The sequence below is a fragment of the Phaseolus vulgaris genome, chromosome 6 (genome assembly GCF_000499845.2).
Source record: "Phaseolus vulgaris cultivar G19833 chromosome 6, P. vulgaris v2.0, whole genome shotgun sequence".
NCBI lineage: Eukaryota > Viridiplantae > Streptophyta > Magnoliopsida > Fabales > Fabaceae > Phaseolus > Phaseolus vulgaris.
Genome location: NC_023754.2, coordinates 16,907,359 through 16,924,787, shown reverse-complemented (window position 1 = coordinate 16,924,787; position 17,429 = coordinate 16,907,359). Strand labels below are relative to the sequence as shown.

The following is a 17,429-nucleotide window of genomic DNA, read 5'->3' as shown; positions in this document are numbered from 1 at the left end:
GTTTTTAAAATGTTAATAATATATTTTTTATTTAAAATAAATATGAATGTTTATATTTAAAGATTTATATATACATATATTTATTCATTTATTTATTTGTGTTTCTATTTATTTTTTTCATCTTCTCATCCATTTCTTTAAATTAACATAAAATTTGAATACGTCTCTTTTTGTTTTGTGAATCAAGTTTTTCTCTTTGTACTTTTTTACTCATTTAATTCTAAGTCCGGAGATTCTATCCAAATCCTCATATTATGATTTAATAATTTATTTCAAATATGAGGTTCATAAAATAGGCACATTTTTTCCCTTCTTAACCATGCAAAATCTTACAAATACAACTATATATCAGATATCAATGTCCCATTCAAAGTGACATTGTTAACAACTTAATAAATATCCCAATGACATTTAAAATATATATATATATATATATAATGAATTGGAGAAAAAAAATTATAATTTTTTTAAAAAGGTAATGTTAGAACTTAAAGTTTCATGCATAACTCCATGTCATTCTTTAAAAAATTTAATTTATGAAACACACATGCAATTGCTAATGAAGCCACACATTTTTTATTTTGAATTTTTTCAAAATCAAACCAAATACATTATATATTTTTAAAAAGAGAGCATAATTATTTTATTCATTATGCCTCAATATATAATAAATAAGGAAGATCAAATATTCAACATATTCATAATGAAATGGATTATTCAATTCCTAATAAACTTGAGTGAATCTCACCATATAAAGTAGTGTCGATATTATAAAGTAGTGTCGATATTGACCAACTTCATTATAAAATTCAATTCCAACTTTCTTATTGATTTTTTTTTTTACCTATGTATTCATACCTTATTGATTCAGGTGCAACATAAATTCACCAACAAGAAAGATTCCTCCAGCTAATTTGTATGTTAACCATGTTTCTTCCTAAAAAAATTTAAAGACATTTTTATTATCTTTATAATTTTATTAAAGATTTGCTCTTTCTTTTTTACAATTATGAAATTAATATTTTTCACACAAAATTTATATCCTATTTAGGTGAAAATAATATTATAAATGTTAATATTACTAGTTACATAAACTGTATATTAATATTTTTTAAAACATATGCAAACATTAAAAATTTCATTTATCAAAATTACCGAATTAATATATTGCATAACTTCCTATCATTAAATACACAATTTTATTTTATTCTAAAACTGTAATTAAATAATTAATTAAACATTATTATTTACAAAAAAATTATTACTATTTTACATAAAATTATATTATTATTACATAAATTATTATATTATATTTTTTAAAAAAAAAACAAGTTCACCTAAAATATATTGACTTAAACAGAAGAAGTCGTATCTAGATATCACAAAGTCATATTCAACCATTTATAGAAAATAGTCACGCCATGAAAATCAACACCTATTTCTTTCATACCCAAGCAACACCAGATGATACTTTTTAAACAACCTTATTTTCTTTAAGGTCTTAGTCTCAAATTGGATCTCAAAAGTCTTTTATATTAATATAAAAATAAAAGTATTGAACTCTTGGTATACCAAAAAGAAAAAAGAATTCACACACACAAGACTCGACAAAATATCTCGAAGTGACTACGCACTTAAAAACCCTACTCCATTGTTGTTGCTTGCCTTCATATCATTAGGTTTGGTGAGTAAAGGGCTCCCCAAAGAAAGATTATTGTTGCAACAAATCAAAGATCTTGTATTACAGGAAGAAATAATATAAAAAGGGAAAGAGTACATGAGAAAAAAATCATAACATATTAGTTGAAACCAAATTACACAGAAGTCGGGACAGAGTGATACAAATTCAGTATAACCTGAATTGAACTGAAGTCATTTCACCTAGACACGATTTTACTTTTAAAAAATTACTAATCAAAATCGTGTCAAATTGGCACGATGTTGTCTTCAATACCAAAATCGTGTCATCTTGACACAACTCCAATTTAACATGTAATAATCGTATCATCATAATACGACTTCTACACATTGAAGTCATTTTACGTTAGTATGACTAATCTTAATTTATATTTTTTTTAAAAGAATTTCACTTTAATGAAAAACGGACAAAATTGTCCCACTTTGAAAAAAAAAACTCTACAAAATGTTTTTAACCCATTATATAATATAAACTATAAGGTTATTCTGTTATGCTTAAAAAGAAATTATACATGTAACATGTAAATGAATTATAAACTACGTAGTTATAGTTTCAGGACCATATGACTGTTACATATGTTTCCCTTCTTAAGCTTAAAAGTAAATAGCAATGACTATAAATAGAGCCTCAATATAGCAATAACCTTATTATAGATGGAAGAAAGTTAATTAATTATATATTATTAGCAGCATTTATCTTTATCTATATCTTTATCTTTATCCATTTCGTTACAATTATTATATCTGTTACGTATCCAAAAATAGTTACAGATATTTCATGACGTGATTAAATATGGCAATAGTGAGTTACAACAATAACTAAACGCGGATCACGTGAAATCAACGTCTTTTTCCAATAAAAAAAAATATTGTTAACAATGTATTAAAATATTTTAGTATCAAGCATGTTCATTATTATGATATTATAGAGTTACTTTAGGGCATCATTGATTTGAGAGAAACTCGTCTTTTGAAGAGTAAATTTGGTTTTGAATTTTAATAATAATAAATGATATTTTTCAACTGAAATTTGGTGGCACATATGATGAAGTTTCGCTTTGTGACAGAGATGTGTTGAATTCTATGACTAAAACCAATTATAAATAAACTCATAATTTTATTATTGACTCTTTTTGGAGCCAGTACTTTTCCACATAAAAGTGAACAAAGATATGTGTTGTTGTAAGTTTATTAATGTTAAAGAAAACCTTGTTATAACCATTAAGAAAGTGATTGAAAAAGAAGTCAAAAGATAGTTAAAACTAAGAGTATCATGATGTCAAGAACTAAAAGTGAAAAGAGCAACAACTAGAAAAAAATTGTATTATTTCTTTATTGATAACAAGCTATAAAGAAAGTCCAACTACATTAATTATTTAGGTTAGTTTAGAGTTGACAAGCCATAAGAATGAATTTGCGTATGATTAACAAAAGGGAGGGTATGCAAAGTGCGTGTCCATTAAGAAAAAGAAAAGTAATGTGAGACCCTAAGAAATATAGATTTGAAGAGGAGTAGAAAGGATGAGAGGGATAGAACCACTTTGAAAGATCATTATTCAACCAATCCAACTCCTTTTTTCGGTTGTCTTCACTTTCTTGGTGCTTTTCTCTCTAATCTTAAATAACAATCCTTCCAAAAAAAAATAAAAAAATCTAACAACCATTCATGTCTCTTTTAAACCAAATCTTTTTAATTTAAAACAATAAGAAAATAGACATAAATTTACTAAAGTGTTTACCACTCACAAACATGATTGTCTATCAATCACAAATGCTAACCCATAATAAAAGACATCGCAAGAAGAGAGATGAAGTAAATAGAAAAAGTAAGCGAAGAATCACACACAATAATTTACGAGATTTGATAGAAACTCAATGTACGCTGATGGTCAAAAAATTCACTGAGATAAAAATATGAGATTACAACACAAAGTTATTTTACTAGTGAACTCTCAACTCTAAGTTAAATCAAATATATTGTTGTTGCCAGTCAGTCATAGCTGATTCACGGTAAAAGAAAATTTTATAATAACTAGGATTAGCAAATATCAATCTAAATAGCTTTGCGAATTGGAGATAAGACTCCTAACCTAGAGATAGGGATGTCGATTCCTAAAAAGTTAATTGCTCATTACAAGGTCTTATTTATACAATTAAAATTATTTAACTAACTTATAAAAGGACGTCAAACAATTGCAAACTTCAGTCAGGAGCTGGAAACACCAACTAACAGTGAAAGTCAAATTGATGCAGCAAATCGTCCAGTCAGAAGCTCTAATCAAAACAAACAGCCCAGTCAGAAACTTTGGTCAACAAAAAAAATATTGTATTACTAGACGCTCTAACCCCCAGACAACCTACTGTCTTTAGATGGTTTAGGAACCTTTAAACATAAAGTCTTACTAAACCAAATCTTCATCTTGGTTCAACACAAATCTTCTCAGTGATAAAACACTCACTACCTCTAAACTCATTACAAGCTTAGTCACCAATTAGAGGAATTATGATCCTTGAGACCTTCACCACCTTTACAGATTATTTAGCAATCTCCTTTCTCATGAAATGTACTTTCACACTAATATGTTTCTTTCTATCATGATATACTTGGTTCTTTGAAACCTCTATAACATTATTGTTGTCATAATAGATTGTGACAACGTAGTCCTGCACCTTCAACTCTTTGGCTAAAGTCTTAAGCCACAAAGATTCTTTCACAACTTCTATCATGACAATACACTCAGTCTCAACGGTTCTCAAAGCCACTATATTTTGTAGGTTGAACTTTTAGTTAATACCAACTAAGATGACCACGAAGGACGAACACAAACTTAAATCAACGACCATGAACGAAGATCGACGACCACGAATGTGAAACCAAAAACCACTAATGTAATCTCAATCTAAACCCAAATATAAAATTTGAGCACGGGGTGAGTTATTTGAACCCTAATGCGAGCAAATGGGTCGTTTTTAGTTTAAAAAGAATACCCTTTGAACTTGCTAACTCAATTGCAAATTCTCAAGTTCAACCGAGTTTATCGAATTTGCTTCAGATTCTACCATTTTTGCTTAAACTTGAGTTAACAAAAACTCAGACAAGTTAACATTAAGACGAGTCAAACAGTTACAAAGTACAGTAATTCAGTTGGGAGTTAAAAACTTTAACTGACGTTGAAAGTTAAATTGATAATATAAACAGTCTAACTAGAAGCTCTAGTAAAAATAGACCGACTTTTATCATCAAACATTCGGATGTCAAAAATTCTTCTACATTTACGTGATCTACTACCTCTCTCTACAATCTAACAATCTTTAAATATAGATTTTTACTAAATCTTCGTAAAAACATATTAGAAACTAAATTTTATATTTTTAGTCAAAAGTTAAAAAATCTTTGCGAGAGAACGACAGTGAATTTAAATTTATAGTCAATTAATCTTCCTTTCATTAGACCAATTTATTTTAAATAAAATGATAGTTTTAATCATAATTTTATTGTTAAAGTCACATGTTAAATTTTTTATTAGAAGAATCACATAAATTATTTATTACATTAACAATCATTTATTATTGACGGTTGATCTGTCGATTATATAGTAGACACGTTAGGATCGAACAAATGAAGATACTTTATCATAAATATACTAAAACGATGCAAGAAAGTAGGGTGGACCCGAAGTGTTGACCCATCCCAACAAATTTGGGCCTTCTAGAAGCCGCACTAAAACGCACAGTATCATTGACACGTCAGCATTTGCAATTGTTTTCAAACTCGAGAGACCCCACACAGCTACGCACCCATCCCTTGTGGCGCTTGAAATGACCCTTTTACCCCTCGCTCTATCTTTATCTGCTTCATTGACATCTATATAAACCACCTCAACCATTTTCAACCTCGCAAAATCAAAAACCTCATTTCTAAACGTTATATTCAATTTCCGATGATGACGACGCTGAATCTCGCCGCCGGACATCTTCCGCTCCATTCCTCTTCATCAGCCGGTTCTCATCGCCGGACCTCTGTCCGCGCTGTTGCGACGGAAGCCGTCCAGGTGCGACTGCCGGCGCCGAGCCTCTACCAGGTGCTGCGAATCGAGCGCGACGCATCGCCGACGGAGATCAAGTCGGCTTACCGGAGCCTTGCGAAGGTCTACCATCCCGACGCGGTGGTTCGGCATTCAACAGATAACGACAGAGCTGGCGAAGCCGCCGACGAAGACTTTATTCAGATCCGGAGCGCGTACGAGACGCTATCGGATCCATCGGCAAGGGCGATGTATGATCTGACGCTGACGGCTGTGCACGGCGGAAGACACCGCCGGTTTCCGGTTCCGCTTAGTCGAAACCACTCGTCGACGTTTTACGCGACGCGGAGATGGGAAACGGACCAATGCTGGTAGAGAGCTTCGGATGCGTAACTTCGCTTCGGCAATTGACATAAAAGTGTAGACTGGATCACAGGAAAGAGAGGAATCGCTCGCTGAAAACGATGTGAGGAAAGAGTGATGAGAATCTGAAATTACTGACTTCGATGTATAGATTAAACAAACAGAGAGAACAAGTGAAGAGAGGATGAGGCAAAGTTTCCTTCTGTCTCTTTTTGGAAGAATGTAAATAAATTTTTTTCTGATTTTATGGTTGTGTGAATAGCTATTTTTTAAAATTTTCTGTTGCGGCAAATTCACGAAAGAGAATGAGATGAGAAAGAAGAACGAAGAGAAAGATGAACGAAGATTTAGGAAAAAGTTAAACAGAGATTCTATACGAATCGTGAAGTTAAGTTTTTGCAAAATTTCATACTAACCGTTTGTGAATTAATTAATGGTCATGAAAAACTCATGAGAAGATGAATATTAATCTCAACATTTTCACGTTAGGAATACGCACTTGCAATGTGTGTCACGATGATAATTAACCATGATAATGTTATACTAGTGCAGATAAATTTCAGTAGAACCTTCTAGAAAAACTAATCGGGGAAGAAGTGTAAAACACGATTAGATTTGGAAAATCTACTGCTGGATTCTCGTGTCATATAAGGAAAAACTATATGTAAAAACTATTCTATAATTATACATGAAATATTTTTTATTTTCTTTAAATTAAATATTATTTTGGAAGGTTTTAAAACACACAAAAAAAAAGTAATGTTCTATAATTATTAAAAATTATGTAATGTATTTCATTTTAGACTCTTTTCACTATAACTATTTTTTTTTTAAAAAAACCCTATTTTCTAAAGACATCATAAAATGATAGCTCAGAATTTGGTTGTGGGCATATACTCTAAAAAAAATAAAAATAAAAGAACAATGTCGCTGTAAAAAATTTTAGAATGAAAGAAGGATATAGTGTTATGATTTTAAAGAAGTTTGAGGAGTAAAAGGTGAAATGATCTCTATAGAAATGTGGGAGTGACAAAAAGTCATGAAAATTTCATATTTATTAATTTTTTTTAAAAGGACTCTAGAAAAATATAATGAGAATCAGATATTCATGTTAATGTAATGTGAAAAAAATTGTTATTTGTCTTTTATACCACTCAGATCAACTAAGGACAAACTTCGAAACCTTAATGTAAGGGGAAAAAAAATTGTTATTTGTCTTTTATACCACTCAGAGAAAAGAATGACAAACCTCGACACCTTAATGAAAATAAACATATGTTGCCGAGAATGGCATAGCGATTAAACTAGTGACTGTCTACGGCTTATGCCTTCACGGGGGAGAGCACCCATCCAAAAAGCAGAAAAGTGAAGAAGTGACGTCCAAACCCTCGGATGGACCTAAACTAGACTCAGTCCGAGCTCCTGCAAGAGGGTCCAAAGTAGAGTGGCATGGAATCGGCCGGAAAAGATGCTGCTTCAAAGATGCTGCTTACCGGTGTCATAAAATATTTATGATTTTGTTTTTTTGGGATTTCTACAGTATATGTTTGACATTTCATGAAATGTGAGATACATGAAAGTATTAAGTGACAATCCAATAAAAGAATATAGGATACAAATACAAAAGACCTTCTAATTATGTTTTTTTTTTCACCATCATAAAAAAACCTTTGTGGATTCATGAGAGAGGCTAGTTTTATAGGGTTATAAGCTATACTAGCATTTGCATACAATACTATTTTCTTTGTTGCAAGGAAAACATCTATATCTGACAAGGAGTATGTCATCTCTTTGCTTTTTCTGTCAGTTTAAAAGATACCAAAATATGTGGTTAAGAATATCAAAAGCATTAAAACTAATTATAGAGAAATAAAGGAGAGAAAGATAACAGGTTGATTTTGGGAGACGTGTTGTCCTAAAAGTGATATGGGTTTCGAGGTAAAAGATGTGATTTTTTCCAATGTTGCATTGTTTACTAAATGAACATGTATCAACATCAATATTCATTTTACTGTTGAATCTTATTAAGTAGAGGATGGAGAAGTTTCCTAGAGGGACAATGGTGAAACATGGAAAGGAAGAAATTATGGTTTCTTTAAGAATGTAAGGGCTAAGACATGGGACCTAGTTCATCTTGGTGAAGTGGTGATAAAGGTCATAAGAAAGTGTTTTAAGTGTTTGCATTTTAAGTAAGCAAAGGTGTTTTTGGATGGTGTGAGATGTGAGATATTCATGAGGTTGACTTAGTTGGTTAGCACAAGTCTTACATGTTTCCTTCTTAAAGTTAATTTTTTTTGTTGTTGTGAGGATTGGTTTTGTATTTTTCTGTTACAACTGAAAAATCCTATTTGGTTACATAAGGTGAGAAAGGTTTAGGAGGGAAACTTTTTATTGAGAAAAGTTTAATCAATTAGTACAATCTCATAGACCATGAATTTGAGAAAAGTGTGACTTATAGAAAAACACATAATTAGGCTAGAAGAAAAATGTTATAATTGTGAAAAGTTTCAAAAAAATTCACTTATCGTATCCCACATAATTCTCATGAATATAAATTAGTTAAGATTATAACATGTACATCAATAAATTGATATAAATTTAAAGGTATATGATGATTTAGTTCAACAATTGAGACATGAAAATTATTGGACACCATATGAAATGTCATAATTTGTCGCATTTTAGATATATGAAAAAGTCCTAAAAGTTTCTCTAACGTTTTAGAATATAAATGAAAATAAACATTAAGAAGTAAGACTGATGAAAATGTTCTTCCTATATACGCTACATCACACTTCTAACCATCTTTAAAAATCAAGCTTAAACTGTTAAAAAATATTGTATTGTAAATTATTGAAGAATATTGTATTTCATATCTTGCATTTGTTGTTAGATATTATTTAAATTATTATTATTTTTTTCAAAATTTTAAACACTATTTACAATATTATATGCATAGATATTATAAAATCATAAATGACACGTTAGATTTAACAACGTTAATATTACAGGCAACAATTAAAGTGAACAAAAATAACCTATGTATACAAAAAAATCCAACAATTAATTTACATTACTAGCATTTAGTAAAAAAAATTGAATTTTTGACACTATTTACAATCTTATGCGTACGTATAATAAAAATTCAAAGTATTAAAAAACTCTGCATAGTAAAAAAACATGTTTAAAAATACACTTATAATTAATTACTTTAAATAATAAGACTTAAATTAAATTTTATTTCAAAAATTATAAACAATACAATATATTCAATTAATCACCATAATATTTTAATTTTCAATTAATATTATTTTATTCCTACAAATTAAATTAAAAATAAAAATAAAGAGGTATAAATATACCTACACCCTAAACTTAATAATATACATATAAAATTTTAATGTTTTTTAAATTAATTAAACTGTAAATATTTATATATTTAGAAAATTAATTATAAATATAATATTAATTTATATAAATAATATTTATTTTTTATTCATTAAATATTATTTAAAATTTATAAGGTTAGAGATTGCTTCTTCAGTGGAATTCTACTTTGTTTTACTTTTATAAATAAACTTCAAGAGTTTTATTTTGTAACTTTTTTTACTAGAGGATTTTTTGGGGAACAAATCTCTCTTTCTTTACATGTTTTCTGCTTATTTTTTTTATTAATATAAGCAAATATATATTTTTCCTTTTTATTTTTAGTTCTTTGTTTTCTATCTAACTTTCGATCCAGATTTTTTTTTCCATTCGTATATAATAAAATAATTATTTTGTATATTTTACAGTATTTTTAATTAATTAAATGTATACAAAGTAACAGTTTTATATTAAATATCAGTATAGATTTGTATACCTATGAATGCCAGCTAAAATATTAATTAATTTGTATACATATGGATATCATCTAAAAAAAGTAGTAATTACTTTTTTATGTTAGTTCTTTCTCTCTCTCTATATATATATATATATTATTTATTAGCATGTTTTAATAAAAAAAAATATTTTATGATAAAACTATACAAAATCCTTCAGCCTCTGAATATGTTCAGTTACTCAGTTGATAAAGAACCAAATATGTAAACATTTTAAACATCCAAAATTGAATCAAACGTTTCTGTATTTTTAATTTTAAGTGTATTAATATAAGCACTTAAAAAAGTCGTTTGTTATTTTTTATTTATTTTGCTAGTTCTCAATTGAGTTTTATTTGCTGATGTAATTCTATATTTATTCAATCATAAACCGTTCAATATGATAAATTTGTTGGCTTTTACAGTAATTATCTTAAACTTCTTATTAAATTTTGATTTTTAATTGTTTATAAAATTGTTTTACGTTTTAGTTTTAATTTATTCTTAATTTCACAGTTTTTATTTTATAGCAAGAGTATGTTCTTAGCATATTTATTTTAATAATTGCGAATAGTAATGGACCATTACTAATTTCTGATGCAAGAATAAAGTATTCTAATAAACATTACTTTTCTTCCTAACCCTCTCCTCTTTATGATAATGATGGTTGAATTTAAAACCATTTTAAAGATAATGTAAATATGGAATTGAGACATTAAAAAAGTAAATTGGATTTTTTTATAAAAATAATATCTATGTTCTGAGACAAAGGATTGTGATTTTTAAAATTTATGTTGACTGGCAAGTGGAAATTGTTAAGATTTCACTTACACTACTTTGTTTGTTTGGATAATGGTTTGATAAATATAATATATTTTAACAATTAATTTTTAATTAGTAAAAAAATTATTCAAATCCTACCCATCACCATTTCTATACCAAAACCATGATATAACATTCAATTTCAAAATTATTAATAATATAACTATTTAAACAAAAAAATAAAATAATATAGTTTTAAATATTAGTTACCAGCCATGAAAAAATATAGTCATTTTAATAAAAAAATTTCTCATCAAATCAAAGTCACTTATTTTATGTTTTTGTTAAGGTTAAGAGTTTATTGTTGAAATTAGGCTTGATTAGATTTTAAGTTTTTGATAAATTCGAATATTTCAATCAATTTTTTTATTAAATATTTTAAAAATATGTTTTTTAATTGAATTCTTTGTTTAATTTTTCTGAAATAATTGAATGACGTGACTTTTGTATTGTTTATTATTTTACATTGTTGTTTTTAAGTGTTATTTATTGTAATAATAAAAGAGATAATTGTGTGATTATCATAAGTTAAATGAAATATATTAAATAAAAATAAATAAATAAAATTATTTTTTTAATATAAACTCATTTTGAAATATAAAAATTTATGATTTGAAACTTAATTAAATTTAAAAAATTATTATTATGAATTTTGATTAAATTATTGTCTTATCTTAACTTGCAAAACCTAACTGATTAATAAATTATATAAATTATATTTTTACTTCTTTACAATTCATATTGTACCTGTTAATTAAATTTATAAACATGTTATAAGTATTTATATTTTTTTATAAAAATTAATAATTAATATATAAATAATATCTGAAATTTGTTATTTTTAAAAAAAATTAAAACTTAATAAATAATTAATTGTATGCTGTTTAAAAAACACAGAAACACAAAAATGCTACTTGTAACCCATAATTTATGGATTTGAAGATGCATATCTAACTTTACACTTGAAATACGAAATTACAGCTTAATTCAAATTTTGAATAATAAATTAATGATCCTTCAACTGATATTAATTTAAAAGTTTTTGAAGGAATTTTCGAGAAACTATATATTGATTTAAAATTTAGAATAAAATAAGTTTATTTTATTAACCTTTTTAAAAAAACATTTAAAATGAAACTAATTTTTTTTTTTCAAAAACAATCTCAAGCAAGCCCAATATGAAAAGCCCATCTCTACAAAAGCAGTGTTTTCCCTTGAAATGAAACCCTAGTTTGAGGAGTGTTTAGGGCTTTTGTGTGCGGCGATTCCAGCGTTCTCCTCTGCAGCATTTTTCGTCAAATCCCTCACCATGGCTGAACAAGTACGATCCTTCCCAATTTCGCTTTGTCAATTTCTGTGTGTTCTTTTGTTGATTTTGTTCTTTATCTCGTATTGTAGACCGAGAAGGCGTTTCTGAAACAACCAAAAGTGTTCCTCAGGTACGCTACAATAATATTTCTACAGTAATATTTTTTTTAATGTAGTGGGTTGGTGCTGATTAGGGTTCTTATTTACCCGGTTTTCCCAGCTCAAAGAAAACTGGTAAGGGGAAGAGACCTGGCAAAGGGGGTAACCGTTTTTGGAAATCCATTGGTCTTAGTTTTAAGACTCCCAGAGATGCAATCGAAGGTATTCTTTTTTTATTATCGTAGAAGTTAAATTTTGGATGGAATATTTGTGAATTAGAATTTACCTTGTATGAAGCCGTCCCTTTGATGGGATATTATATGTTATAGTAGTGCATCCCCAATTTTTATTATAGAAACGTTGGAGTGTCTTTTTACTGTAATGTTTCTTAAACAAGCATTTCATGTCCAAGGCATTAGAGATGTTTCTAATATGAACATTTTTATGTACAAGATTTAAGGATTAGTCTTATGATAGTATCTCATGTTTGCTCTCTTAGATATGCTAAACAGAATAATATGCAATTGAACATCCAAAATTTTTGTGTTGATAAAAAACCCCTTGACATTGCACATGTCATATCATTATCACTGTTTGCTTCTTTATTTCATATGAAAGGATATGGTTAGTTCTGTTGTCTATATAGGTAATTTAACATTTTCGACTCCTTTGATTTATTACAGGAACCTATATTGATAAGAAGTGCCCCTTCACTGGCAATGTCTCTATTCGTGGCCGTATCCTAGCAGGAACATGTCACAGTGCTAAGATGAATAGGACCATTGTTGTTAGGAGGAATTATCTCCATTTTATTAAGAAGTACCAGAGGTATTATCCTGCCATGTTTATTTTTTCATGTTTATGATTGCAGAAATGTAATTATGAATGTTTTTTTTTTTATGTAAAGGTATGAGAAGAGGCACTCCAATATTCCTGCTCATATATCACCTTGTTTCCGTGTGAAGGAAGGTGATCATGTCATTATTGGACAATGCAGGTAAGATTTTATGACTGTAATTGTTTTGGGGTATTTTTATAGGTATTTGTGCATCTGTCTGATGTTTGTTTATTTCTACCACCTATGCAGGCCACTCTCCAAGACAGTGAGGTTCAATGTCTTGAAAGTGATTCCTGCGGGATCTTCTAGCGGTGCGAAGAAAGCATTTACTGGAATGTGAGATTTGATTTCCAGTTTTATGATTTTGTTTTACTACGTGGCCTTTGATCACTAGTTTTTTTACTTTTTAAACAATGTAGACTCAATTGTGTTTTCAGTCTATTTATTTTAGTGTTTTTTGTATTGTGTTTAGACTGAAAATCAAAGTTTTTGTCCTAATTAATTTGAAACAATTATTTTTTGTAGAATGCCTTTGTCATTGAGAACATCAGTTATAGGTTTTAAATGTAGTATTGGAAACCAAATATTTAGATTAGAAAGAGTAGTTTTGTATCTCTAAAACAGTATTTACTGAATTTGTCATTTAACGTTATGGGTATTTGATAGTATATTTTGACACCCTCATGAATTACTTAAATTTTGTTAATATATAATATGTATAATTATTTGTATTTTTTAATAAAAAATATACAAATAGAATAGAAAATATTTTTGTGTTAAATTAAAATAAATTTATTAAATATATTAAAATTTATGAAAATAATATTTATTATTATATTTATTTATAATTATATATTATTAATAATATAGTTAAATATTTTTAAAATTATTAAATAAATTTATATAATATTTAATTTTGTATATTATATTAAAATACATACAAGAATATTTGATATTATAATTTTATATGAATCTAAACAAATTTATTTATTTGTTTGAAATCAGAAAACTGAAAAGCATCTCCACTTTCCCCCGTCTACTCTCCCACTCTCAAAGCACAAAATATATACTTCCTCAAACTTCAAAACAGACTCAACAACAAGTAACTTTCAAAAAAAAAATAATGAACAAGAATAATTGCGATAAATAATTTATTTTGTTAAAAAGGTATAAATATTTTATACCATTTATCTGAAGAAGAATTTCGGGTATGATTTTTAAAGTAATTATAAATGTATAATAGTAATTGAATATGTTTTTTTTCTTTAGGGTAGTGCAGTTCTTTTTCGAATTTTTCAAAATGGGCAAAATAATTCGTAAATGGATAAATCATCAATGTAAAGTACGTTGTGAAATAGAATACTAAAATCGCCTATGTTATATACTTTAAAATATATATATATATATATATATATATATTTAATGGTTCAGCTGCTTGTTTCAAAATTTTGGACAAGGTTATTTCATTTTTGAGACAGGCAGGTTTGATGGGATAAAAACTGTCAACAACTCAATCTTTTCTCTGAAACAAACTCTCATTTATTCTCTTTTTCAACGACCTTTCTATCTCTTTCCAATCAATTCAATTTTCTACCAATATTTTTTTTTATAAAATTTATTACATATTTAATATTTAATCTGCTAAAATTAAACCATCTTAATTTTCAAAAGTATTCCTTACTTATTCTCGTACAGAACTAAATGTAAAACAACATTCTATATCTCATCATCATCTTTCCTTTCTCTCATACCATCTTTCTCTCAAACAAACTCCCATTCTATAGTGAATCGAGGGGAGCCCATTGCTTGCAAGACGGGTAACAAGAAGAGAAAGTAGTTTGAGAGTGGGAAGAGGAGAGGAAGAAGGCGTGGGAACATAAAGCTATTTTATCGAATGGTGTAGGTGTAAGTGTGAAAGTTGAACCTGGGTCCGTATCGGAACGTGGTTCTCAGCGTTTTGTAGTCAGTGATGGTGATAATGGCAGTGAGGCTGAAGAGGGGTTGAGGGATGCTGAGAGCTTTATGAACGAAGAAGAACCTATAAAAATGTCACTCACTTCCAGTATGGAAAAGATGATTCAAGATTTGTTTTTGTCTTTTAAGTCTTTTGTTGTTTCTCGAATTATGATCAACAATCTCATATTTGTTGGGTTTATTTTGTTTGAACAATTTTATATTGTAAAATTGTTTTTATACTTTTTTACTCTAATTGTAAAAACAAACAGAAAGAATATGTTGGTTTATTTGCTGTTTGAAACTGACTTTTGTGTTGATATATTGTTGTGTAGAAAATTCTGATTTTCACACTTACTTCACTGATTTTTCACAACTGATTTGATTTTGTGATTTTTCTTTTATGAATACATATTTTTTTTATTATGTCTCGATGAGGTGAGTGTTACTTAAAAATTATGAGTGTTGTTTAAGAAGATACAATAGGAAGTAGATGTAATTATTTTCTGTATGTAATATAAGGGTACATTTTTTGTATGAAGATGGAAAGTTCAATTCATACCTAAAACTATACAAGTTGATTCAATGTTGAGTTTTACAAATTGAGGGAATTATTGTGGTGTTTATGTGAAGGTTGGAGGGTGGACAGAGGTGTACGAAGGAATAACATTTGCAACAGTGAGAGGAGCAGGGCATGAAGTACCTCTAAGGGAAAAAGAGGTGACAAAAAGAAAAGAATGACAAAGGTAAAAAAAAAAAAAATAGAGAGAGAGAGAGAGAGAAACAAGTGTAAAAGCCCAGTGCTGCTACCTGTTAAGGTTCTGAACAAATGTGACATTTTCCCTTTTTCACAAATTAACAAGAGGGGTTGGGGGAAAGAGAAATCTAAAATGTGTGTGTTTTTTTCTAGTGAAATAAGTTCTATATTTTTAACAGAAAAATTCTTAAAAGAGTATCTATTTTTTTTATCTAAACAAGACTAAAATAAGCTTAAACAAAGAAGTTAAAAACAGGGCATGACTAGTTTACATATTAACAGGTCAAGGAAAGAAAATGATAAAAACCAGTTATTAGGGAAATAAAAATGTTTTTTTATAAAAAAAAAAAGGTATGTTATCATCTCATCATGGTTTTTCATATTTATATTAAAAAAACTTGTAGATTAAATATCTTGCAACTAGGTTCTCAATAAATTTTAGCATAAAAGATGACCAAGACATGGTGGGAACATTATCTAAAGGTTTAATAATTCTCTTTTATATTTTGGGTATTGGTACAATATTATCTTGTTGGCGAGCACATAAAAAAAAAATAATAATTAAAGTAAATTTAATTCATAATAAAAAATTAAGTTGATAAAAATCTAAATTCGAAATAAAATGGAGAAGGTTAATGGAAAACTTTAATTGTCATAAAAAAACAGAAAACAATACAAGAGTTTACATTATATTATTATCGACATGGACAATTTATTTGGCTTTTACCCATTTGTTTGGCTTATTTGGAAGGATTCATCAATTTCATTATGTATATGATTAATTTTTGGTCTATTTGATTCCTTATCGTGCATGTGGAAGTTTGAGATTAAATTTAGTCCCATATAAATAGATCAATAAATTTGATTTCAAACTAGATGAAATTCAACTTTGTAAGTCTTTAAAATATATTGCGGACTATAGATATTAGATATCATCAACGAATGTTGTTACTTGTAAATGACATGACAGACAAATAACGATAATATGAACACAAGGAAGCCAGAAAGCTTGAAACTCTTCAGAATTACACCACCCGTCATTAAGTCTTACTATGTATATAATTAAAAATTATTTTATAAAAATTCAGTCATTCTTTAATTATATATAATAATAAAAAATACGTTATAAAAACTTATTTAGTTAAAAAAAATATTTTATGAAAAACTAATTTTCTTTAATTATACATATAAAAAATTATAAAATAATAAATTAAACTTATCTAATATCTTATTATTTTTTTAATTTTAATATTAAACTGTATATTAAAATTATTATTTATTTATTTATTTTTAAAATGGTGCTAGATAGGGAAATAAAAAATAAAAAAATGCTAGATAGGGAAATAAAAACAAAAGAGTGCTAAATAGAAAAATAAAAACAAAATAGTGTTAGATAGGAAAATAAAAGTGTAAATGGTGCTAGATAGGGAATTGATTCAGTATTTCACATCGGTCATTTATCCATTCATGAAAAAAAAATCATTTTGAAAAATTTGAAAAAAAGTTGCACTACCTAAGAAAAAAATTCCTTGAACGATACTGTAAAAATATCTTTAAGTGCCTATAAATTTTTTTAAAAAAATTATTAAGTTTTATTAAAGTATGTCGAGTTTTTTTTATCGATAAAGCGTAACTAACATTTTTCGGCCTTTATTAAAAAGTAGAAGTATAAAAAATTATTATAAAAACAGGTCTTTTAATATTTT

The 17,429-nt window shown here is 27.6% G+C and overlaps 2 protein-coding genes across 2 annotated transcripts; both read left to right on the top strand.

The window, feature by feature from the left end:
- The first annotated feature begins 5,590 nt into the window (after positions 1-5,590).
- LOC137831397 (chaperone protein dnaJ 11, chloroplastic) lies at positions 5,591-6,331 on the top strand. Its single transcript, XM_068639062.1, has one exon. The coding sequence runs from the start codon at positions 5,640-5,642 to the stop codon at positions 6,096-6,098; it is 459 nt and encodes a 152-aa protein (XP_068495163.1). The 5' UTR covers positions 5,591-5,639; the 3' UTR covers positions 6,099-6,331.
- A 5,590-nt stretch (positions 6,332-11,921) lies between these two features.
- Positions 11,922-13,540, top strand: LOC137831396 (small ribosomal subunit protein uS17-like). The gene is made up of 6 exons (XM_068639061.1): positions 11,922-12,089; positions 12,167-12,207; positions 12,297-12,397; positions 12,859-13,003; positions 13,083-13,172; positions 13,263-13,540. Exons 1-6 carry the CDS (start codon positions 12,078-12,080, stop codon positions 13,351-13,353), a joined length of 480 nt encoding a protein of 159 aa, XP_068495162.1. The 5' UTR covers positions 11,922-12,077; the 3' UTR covers positions 13,354-13,540.
- The last annotated feature ends 3,889 nt before the right edge of the window (positions 13,541-17,429 follow it).